Source organism: Penaeus chinensis, chromosome 10, assembly GCF_019202785.1.
Source record: "Penaeus chinensis breed Huanghai No. 1 chromosome 10, ASM1920278v2, whole genome shotgun sequence".
Classification (NCBI taxonomy): Eukaryota; Metazoa; Arthropoda; class Malacostraca; order Decapoda; family Penaeidae; genus Penaeus; species Penaeus chinensis.
In genome coordinates this window covers 19,909,375-19,919,185 of record NC_061828.1, presented here as the reverse complement: position 1 = coordinate 19,919,185, position 9,811 = coordinate 19,909,375, and the positions used below count along the sequence as shown (strand labels likewise).

Genomic DNA, 9,811 nt, shown 5'->3' with positions numbered 1-9,811 from the left:
ACAAGAAATGCATAATTTCAGAATAAAAAAAAAAAAAAAAAGGAAATTACATTCTTAGAAATTAAATACTGTAAATTTGTAAATGATAAAGTTCATGATATGACTTCTGGTCCAAACTGATAATAAAGCTCTCAAATAAATACATCACTAAATTAATGGTTTTCAAATTAAAACTAATATTTGGTAAAGCACTACTAGGCCTTGAGGAAATCCCAGTGTGAAACTCTTTGGTTGAAATGATAAATGAGGTGGGCAGATGTCTTAGGACTTGTAGCCTCACCTCCCCCAATTTGGTAAGAATAGTAGGGGTCCTACTCGCTCTCCCCATCAGATAGGCTCAAACTCTTTAACAATATATCAGTAATCAGGCACCTTTGCCTATTGAATCATTAAGCATATCGCTGAAATGACACCAGTATTATCCCAATTGGCATGTATGGCAAGAACACATGCCATGCCCACTGTAATATAAGTTTACTTATTGTATTTACACATAGATGGCTCTACAAGTGCTTCATCACCAAGGAGTCAGTTATTAGTCCTACCTATCTCACCTATTTACCCTTTTCATTGATTTTTGGAAAGTTTCTTTTGTATCATTTCATTGTCTTTAATGTAACCAAAAGTTTAATAACAATTTAATAATCTTAATATCAGTAAAAATAATAACAGTATTGATATTGATAGTATTAGAAAGGAAAATGCATTTTTCTACAATTTCAAGGCATTGGGAAATCAGCAGCAGTCACTAGGGCCTACTGATAGACTCTTTGGTGGATGAGCACACGTGGAGCCATCTGTAATTAACAAAATTCACAAAAAACAGGTACATAAATATGTAGTGATTGGGTTACAAATATTTTGGAATTAAAAAAGAAATCAAGATATTCATTAGAAAGAGATCTATAAATACAATTACCCATAGCAAAAACATTATTATGGGAAATAAATAGTACATATATACTTTATATCATCGTATCAGGCCAGAAATCAGCAATCTATTGATATTTAAGATTTGGTAAAAACAGACAAAGGAATACTAGTCCATACCTAAAATTAATATATTTAGTGAAATTGCTTGGTCTGATTTAAAAACTAAGTGAAATCTATCACTGAGCTACAGAAAAAAAAAGACAGAAAGGAAAGGAAGAGAGGGCAAGAGAAAAAGAAACAGAGATGAGATTAGAAGAGATGAGAAAAAAATAAAAGAGAAAAGAGAAAAAATCCAAAAGAATGAAGAGAAGAAGAGAAACTCAAAAACTCGTAAAAGTTAAATACAGTATTATACCAATACCCTAATAAGAGATAAAAAAAAAAAATCACTTGTGAATTATCCTATCTACCCAAAGTATGACTACCAATGTAAATAAAAATATATAACATATCAATAATTAGAATAAATAAGTTGTCCTGCTTTCTACATAAAGAGATTCTAATTTGAGGGAGGGAGGGAGGGAGGGAGGGAGGGAGGGAGGGAACGAGCGAGAGAGAGAGAGAGAGAGAGAGAGAGAGAGAGAGAGAGAGAGAGAGAGAGAGAGAGAGAGAGAGAGAGAGAGAGAGAGAGAGAGAGAGAGAGAGAGAGAGAGAACAAGAGACTGACTCTTTATCATAAAATGCTAAAATTTCTTGATCTCAAAGCCTGCCTTCTGTGAAGTAGTGGGTTGATGCTAAAAAGACCTGAAAACAATCTTATGGTGATTTCATATATATCATCATTTGCTGCTTACAAATCTTCACTTTATAAAGATATCACATTGTCTTCTTGCCGGTCTATGGACATTAGCAGGTTAAAAATGGCTGTGGTTCAACTGCTCCAACGCCTTCTCGTCAATGTCCGACTCATCAAGCATTTCCACCATGTCGTCAGCAGGACTCTTGGTGCACTGGGTAAGTGAGAAAATAGTATCAGTGAAATAATCCAAAGCAGTTTGAAAAAAAAAAAAAAAAAAAAAAAAAAAAATGTCGGTATATTTATAACCATTTGATATTACTTACGATACCTAAATTCTACCACTATAAGCCAGACACATAAATACCAGCTTTTGTCATAAATTATAACATCTCTAATTTCTTTTGGTTGACATTTTACACTATGCCATTAATGTTGATCTTGGTAAACTTGATAAAAAATGCATGATGTAGGATTTATGTAATAATAATAAAAATAATAATAATAATAATAATAATAATAATAATAATAATAACAATAACAATAATAATAATAATAATAATAAAAATAATAATAATAATAATATTAATAATAAAAATAATAATAAAAAAAAAATAAAATAATAATAACAATAATAATAAACAATAACAATGGTTACAATAGTAACAATAACAAAATAATAGTAATTTTAACAGAATGAAGAAAAAATATACACAAGACACAAAGCCCAGAAAACTACCTGACTGAATGCTATCCGAGGTATGCTGATCTGCTCGGGATAAATCCATGGCTTGTAGTTTGGGTTGTTGCGCGGTTTCCAGGTCAGGTACTGCATACACGCCTTATGTAATGTCTTCACCATCTTTGAGAAGAGAGAGACAAATTAATATACTGTCGCAGTGAATCAAATTATGTGCAGTGATATATCTAAAGTTGATGAATGAATTGCTGTATATTCTAATTTACAGTTTTCTTTCATCAGAGGCTAAAACTTTTGTAAGTAGAGAGTAATCATGCAAAAGCAATTACTATTATATACAGATATAATGCAGGATCATGCCTTTTACTTCTAGAGCTTTTATACCCACTCTATCTCCAATTTAACCTCTAGTGGATAAAAAAAAGCATTTTAAAAAGAAAAAAAAAAAAAAAAATATATATATATATAGAAAAAGAGAAAAAATAGAAAAAAGAATGTCCAAGGGTTTTTTAAGGGTTTAAAATTTTTTTTTTAATTTTTACAAAAAATGATGGCCTTCATATTTACATAAATAAAAAAACAGTTTTCATTTTAAAATAACCCGGAAAAAATTTCACTACTGCATAAAGAAAAAAGGAAAAGAATTCATACTCCACATAGGATCTGAACCACAGACAAACCCAAGGGGATTACACAAGGATATTGTAAATTTTGGATAGTCCCCCGGGTTGTTTAACAAACCCATCTATCTTTAAATGCCCAACAGATAACCCGAAAAAATTTTTTTTTACACAAAAAAAAATCTCGGTAATACATACAAGAAATTTGGAATAAAATCTCTCATATATTTCAAAATGTGACCAAGCCCAAATGGAAATTTGGTTATAAGAATATGCTTTATAAGTTGATGCAATAACAGCTTCTTTTCCTAATTTTGGGGTTTCTTAATTTTCAAAAAAAATAAAAAGGAGAGGAGGAGAGGGAGAGGGGGAGAGATTTGGAGAGACGAGAGGGGAGAGAGGGATGAGAGAGGTTTGAGGAGAGGGAGAGAGAGAGGAGGAAGGGGAAGGAGACGGAGAGGAGAAGGGGAGAAGGAAAAGGAGAGGAAAAGGAGAGATGGGAGAGGGGAGAGAGGAAGAGGATGAGGAGGAGAGAGGAAAAAAGGAGAGAGAAGAGGGTAGGAACGGAGGAGAGAGGTGAGAGAGAGAGAGGGAGGAGGGAGAGAGAGGAGAGGAGAGAGATAGGAGAGAGAGAGAGGGAGGAAGGGGGAGGTGGAGGTGAGAGGAAGACGGGAAGGGGAGGAGAAGAGAGCGGAAGAGACCGGGATAGGGGGGAGAGAGAGGAGAGAAGAAGAGGGGAAAGAGAGAGGGAGAGAGAGAAAGGAGGAGAAGGAGAAGAGGTGGGAGAGAGAGGAGAGTAGGGAAGGGAGTTTGGGAGAGGAGGAGGAGAAGGAAGTAGAGAGAGGGAGAAGAGACGAGGGAGTTTGAGGAGGGAGGAGAGAGGGGAGAGAAAAGGGGAGGAGATGGGAGAAAAGAGAGGAGAGGGGGAAGAGAACGGAGAGAACGAGAGGGGGAGGAGAGACCCGAAGGAGGAGGAGAGGAGAGGGGATGAGGGGAGAGGGGGGAGGGGTGATGGAGGAGAGAGAGGCGGAGGAGAGAGAAGGAGGGGGAAAGACACGAGGAGAGAGGAAGAAGGGGGGAGAGAGAGAGGAGAGAAGAGAGGAGAGAGAGGAGGGTTGAGAGAGAGGCGAGAGAGAGAGAAAGGGAGATGAGGAGTGAGAGAGATAGAGTAGAGAGGGAAGAGCGAGAAGAGAGAGTGGAGTGGAGGAGAGAGAGATGGAGAGAGTGAGAGAGGGAGAGAGGGACGAGAGGAGAGAGAGAGAGGTGAGAGGAGGGGAAGGGAGAGGAGAATGGGGGAGAGAACGGAGAGAGGAAGTAGTGAGAGAGAGGAGATGGATGAGGGAGAAGGATGAGAGGAGAGAGAGGAGAGGAGAGAGATAGGTAGAGAGATGAGAGAGGGCGAGAGGACGAGAGAGAGTGGAGAGAGGAGGAGAGGAGAGGAGAGGGAGAGAGAAAGAGAGAGAAGAGGCGAGATGGGGGAGGAGGGGAGAAGGAGGAGAGGAAGTGGAGGACGAGGAGGGAGAGAATGGAGGAGAGGAGAGAGGAGAGTAGAGAGAGAGAGGTCGAGAGAGAGAGTGAGAGAGGGAGGAGAGAAACGAGAGAAGAGGGAGAGGAGTGAGGAAGAGAGAAGAGAGTAAGGAGAGGGAGAGAGGAGATCGAGAGGCGAGGAGAGCAGAGGGTAGCGAGGAGGAGAGGAGGGGGGAGAGAGATGAGAGAGAGGAGAGAAGGACGAGAGGGAGAGAGATGAGTGAGAGAGAGAGAGAGAGGAGAGAGATGGAGAGGGAGGATGGAGAGAGATGCGAGGGAGAGGAGAGAGAGAGATTGAGGGAGAGGAGAGAGTGAGGGAGGAGGAAGAGTGACGGTGAGAGGGTGAGAGAGAGAGAGAGGAGAGAGAGAGATGGGAGAGGAATAGGAGAGAGAGGAGGATGGAGGAGGTGAGGGACGGAGGAGAGGAGAGGGAGAGCGAGGAGAGGGAGTGAGAGAGAGGAGAGGAGGAGAGGGGTGGAGGAGGGAGAGAGAGAGAGAGAGAGAGGAGAGAAGGGGAGAGAGATGAGAGGATGAGAGAGAGAGAAGAGAGGAGGAAGAGCGGAGTGGGAGAGAGAGAGAGAGAGAGATGAGAGAGGGGAAGAGAGGAGATGGAGAGAGGGGAGGGGAGAGAGAGAGCGAGAGGAGAGAAAGGAGAGAGAGGGAGAGGAGAGAGTGAGTCGAGATGGAGGAGAGAGTGAGAGGAGAGGAGAGGAGAGATGGAGAGGGAGGAGAGAGGAAGTGAGAGAGAGAAGGAAAGGAGGGAGAGAGGAGGAGGAGGGCGGAGGGGAGGGAGGAGATAGAGAGAGAGATGAGGAAGGATGAGAGTTGAGGAGAGAGAGAAGTGAGAGGGGGGAGAGAGGGGGAGGAGAGGAGAGAGAGGGAGGAGAGGGAGGTGGATGAGAGAGGGGAGAGAGAGAAGGGAGAGAGAGGAGAGGAGGGGGAGAGAGAAGGAGGAGGGAGGAGAGAGAGATGGAGAGGAGAAGAGAGAGGGAGAGAGGGAGAGAAGAGAGGAGGGAGAGAGAGAGGGAGAAGGGAGGAGGGAGATGAAGGAGAGAGAGAGGTCGAGAGAGAGAGAGGAGGAGGGAGAGGAGAGAGATGAGAGAGGAGAGAGAGAGAGAGGAGTTGTGAGAGAGGAGAGGGAGAGGAGGAGGAGAAGTTGAGGGAGAGAGAGAGGAGGGCGGAGAGAGGATGAGAGAGAAAGGAGAGAGAGAGAGGAGGATGTGCGAGGGAGGAAGAGAGAGAGAGAGAGAGAGAGAGAGAGGAGAGAGGGAGAGGGAGCTGAGGAGAGGAGAGAGGAGGGGAGGAGGAGCGATGGAGGGAGAGTGAGAGAGAGAGAGAGGGAGGAGGAGAGAGGAGAGAGGAGAGAGAGAGGGAGGAGAGGGGGAGAGAGTGAGAGAGAGAGGAGGAGAGAGAGAGAGAGAGAGAGTGGAGAAGAGAGGAGGAGAGAGATAGGAGAAGGAGAGAGAGGATGAGGGATGAAGAGGACGGAGAGAGAGTGACGAGGAGAGATGGAGGAGAGGAGGAGAGAGGAGAGAGGAAGAGAGAGGAGTGGAGAGGAGAGGGAGAGGAGAGAGGGAGAGGAGGGGAGGAGAGAGAAGAGAGAGAGAGAGGGAGAGTAGAGGGGGAGAGGGATGGGGGGGAGGAGAGAGGAGAGAGAGAGGAGAGAGAGAGAGGAATGGAAGAGAAGGGAAGGGGAGAGAGAGAGAGAAGAGAGGGAGGGGAGAGGAAAATGAGAGAGAGAGAAGGAGGGGGAGGAGGAAGAGAGAGGAGAAGAGGGAGGTGAAGAGAGGAGAAGGAGAGAAAGGAGGATGGCGAGAGAGTGGAGGAGAGAAGGGGAGGGAGGAGGAGGGGAGAGAGAGAGAGGAAGGAGGAGGAAGAGAGAGGAGGAGAGGAGAGAGAGATGAAGAGAGGAGGAGAGAGAGAGAGGAGAGAGGAGAGGAGAGAGAGAGAGGAGGAGGAGAGGAGGAGAGAGAGGAGAGAGAGAGAGAGGGGAGGAGGAGACGGAGAGAGGGGGGAGGAGGAAGGGAGAGGAGAGAGGGAGAGAGAGGAGAGGAGGAGGAGGAGAGAAGAGGAGAGGAGAGAAGAGAGAGGGTGAGAGAGAGAGGAGGAGAGAGGGAAAAGAGAGGGAGGAGGAGAGGGAGAGAGGGAGGAGAGGAAGGAGAGGGGGAGGAGCAAGATTAGAGAGGAGAAAAGGAGAGGAGAAGAGGAGGAGGGGAGGAGGAGGGGAGGAGAGAGAGGGGAGAGAAGAGAAGAGGAGAGAGGGGGAGAGAGGAGAGGAGAGGAAGAGGAGAGGAGGAGAGGGAGAGGAGGAAGGAGGAGGAGAGGAAGAGAGAGAGAGAGGAGAGAGGAGGGAAAGAAGAGGAGGGGAGGGAGGGAGAGAAGAAGAGGAGGGGAAAGGGGAGGAGAGAAACGAAAGGGGATGGAGAGAGAGAGGAGGAGGAGGGGAGAGGGGAGGAAGAGGAGGAGAGGAGGGGAGAGAAGGGAGAGAGGAGAGGAGAGAGAGGAGAGGAGGAGGAGGAGGGAAAGAGAGGGGGAAAGAGAGGAGGAGGAGGAAAGAAAGGAGGGAGAAGAGAGGGAGGGGAAGATAGAGGGGAGGGGGAGAGGGAAAGGGGAGAGAGGAGAAAAGAGAGAGAGAGAGAGAGAGGGATGAGAGAGGGGAGAGAGAGAGAACAGTAGGAGAGAAGAGGGGAAGAGAGAGATGGAAAAGAGAAAAGGAGAGAGAGAGAGGAGAGAGAGAGGAAGAGAGGCAGAGAGAGGAGGGAGAGGAGGAGGGAGAGAGAGAGAGAGATGGGGAGAGGGAGAGAGAGGAGAGAGGGAGGGAGAGGAGAGAGAGGAGAAGGAGAGAGAGAAGAGAAGGGAGGGAGAGGAGAGAGAGAGAGAGAGGAGAGAATGGGAGGAAGAGAGAGGGAGGAGGAGAGAGAGAGAGGAGGAAATTGGAGAGAGCGAGAGAGAGGATGGAGAGAGAGAGGAGAGGGGAGGAGGAGAGAGAGAGAGGGAGGAGAGAGAGAGGAGGAGAGGAGAGAGGAGAGAAGTGAGAGGAGAGGGAGAGAGAGAGAGAAGAGGATGAGAAGGAAGGATGAAGAGAGGGAAGATGAAAGAGGAGAGAAGTAAGAGAAGAGTGAGAGAGAAGATGAGAGGAGAGAAGAAGAGAGTAGAGAGAGAGAGGAGAGGGAAGAGGGAGAGAGAGGAGTGAGGGGGAGAGGAGAGAGAGGAGAGGAGAGAAAGAGGAGGAGAGGAGAGGAAGGAGAGGGAGAGAGAGGGAGTGAGAGAGAAAGGAGGAGAGATGAGAGGAGAGGAGTGAGAGAGAGAAAGAGAGAGGGAGGAGAGGGAGGATGAAGAGGAGACGAGAGAAAGGAGAGATGGAGGAAGAGAGGAGAAGAAGAGGGAGAGAGAGAGTAGGAGAGAGGAGAGAGAGAAGGAGAATGGAGAGAGAGAGGGAGGGAGGAGGGGAGGAGAGGAGGAGAGAGGAGGAGAGGAAGAGATGAGGGGGAGAGAGAGAGGGAGAGAGAGGAGAGGAGAGAGGAGGGAAGGGGGAGAAGGAGAGAGGAGAGATGAGGAGAGAGAGAGGAGAAGGAGAGAGAGAGAGAGAGAGAGAGGAGAGAGAGAGGAGGGGAGAGAGGGAGAGAGAGAGAGAGTGAGGGGAGGTGAGAGAGAGGGAGGAGAGAGAGAGGAGGAAGGGAGGACGAGAGAGATGAGAGAGAGGAAGAGAGGAGAGAGAGAGGGAGGGGAGAGGGCGAGAGAGGGAGAGGGAGAGGGGGGGAAAGGAGGAAAAGAGGGAGAGAGAGAGGAAGAGGGAGGATGAGAGAGAGAGAGAGGAGGAGAGGAGGGGAGGTGAGAGAGAGAGGGGGGAGAGAGAGAGGAGTGAGGGGAAAAGAAGAGAGGAGGGGAGAGAGGGAGAGAGAGGAGAGAGAGAGAGAGAGGAGGGGAGAGGATGAGGAGAGGGAGGAGAGGAGAGGGGGAGAGGGAGGCGAGAGGAGGGAGAGGAGAGAGGAGAGTGAGAGAGGGGAAGAGGAGAGAGAGGGGAGGGAAGGGGAGGATGAGAAGGGGGAGGAGGAGAGAGGAGATAGTAGAGGAGAGAGAGAGGGGTGGGGGAGAGAGAGAAGGGGAGGGAGAGAGGAGGGGAAAAGGGGAGGAGGATGGGGAGGGGGAGGGAAGGGAGGGGAGGGAAGGGAGGGAAGGGAGGGAGTGAGAGAGTGTGGGGGAGGGAGAGAGAGGAGAGGGGAGGAGGGGGAGGGAGGGGAGGGGAGAGGGGAGGGAGGGGAAAGGGAGGAGGGAGGGGGGGAGGGGAAAAGGTTGGAAAAAAAAAAAGGGGGAGGGGGAGGTTTGGAGGAGATGAGGGGAGATTGAGGGGAAAAGGATGATGGAGGGAGGAGAGAAAAGGATAAAGGGGGAGGGGGAGGTGAGAGGGGGGGGGAAGGAGGGGAGGGGGAGGAGGAGGGGGAAGGAGGGAGGGAGAGAGAAAAGGGGGGAAATTGAGGGAGGGAAGGGAGGGGGAAAAGGTGGGGAAAAGGGAAGGGGAGGGGGGGGGGGAAAAAGAGGGAGAGAGAGGAGGGAAAGGGGGAAAAGAGAGGATTGGGGGGAAAAGGAGAGAGAGAGAGGGGGGAAGGAGAGAGAAAGGAGAGAGAAAGGTTCCTATTTTAAAATTTGTTTACCAAAATTAAATCATTTGCATGTAGAATGGTTTTGCAGTTTACCTTCTGAAAATTTAAAATATGTTTATAGTAAAAAAATAAAAAATACATCCCCAAAAACCACTTCGTGTGGGAAATTTATTTTTTGAGTGTAGCATTTTTACCAAAATTTTTTCCCATACAATGCAAAAATAAAAGAAAAACAAAGGGAAGGGCCCAATATCAAAAAAAATTTTCAAGCTTTCCCCACAAAATCCAAAAAGGAAACCCTTTCTTCTAAAACAGAAGTCTTAATGTTTTTTTTTGGGGGCAGCTTTCCCGGGGTCCCCAAATTTTTACCTTGGGAGCAACCCAAAGGGTTTTAATTTTGTTGAAAAGCCAGGGGGGGTTTAAAAGCTTTCCCCCCCTTGGGGTCGCAGTGAGATACGTAGCTGAAGGAACACCCACCAGAAGGTAATGGGCGAATCAGGTAGCAAAATGGAAGGACAAAATTCAGGTGAAAGGGGTTTTTTACTCGGGGTTTAAGGTTACAAAACTTTGGATGTCGTCTCTGGCCCTTGTAAAATTTATACAGAACAATGGTGAGTGACTTTGCTGCAATGATCTCTTCTGTTACATTAGGGAAGACCTTCACACTTTTGTCTGGATTAGCATGCATATTAAG

The 9,811-nt window shown here is 46.9% G+C and overlaps 1 protein-coding gene across 1 annotated transcript in view; it reads right to left on the bottom strand.

Annotated features, from left to right (window-relative positions):
- Positions 1 to 585: 585 nt before the first annotated feature.
- The window catches only part of LOC125029566 (START domain-containing protein 10-like), a 19,727-nt gene continuing 10,501 nt past the window's right edge, over positions 586 to 9,811 (bottom strand). The window contains exons 5-6 of the mRNA XM_047619526.1: positions 2,409 to 2,531; positions 586 to 1,883 (exon numbers count right to left, since the gene is read on the bottom strand). Of these exons, the coding sequence (XP_047475482.1) occupies positions 2,512 to 2,531 (20 nt within the window). The 3' untranslated portion in view covers positions 586 to 1,883; positions 2,409 to 2,511. The remainder of the gene's footprint in view (positions 1,884 to 2,408; positions 2,532 to 9,811) is intronic.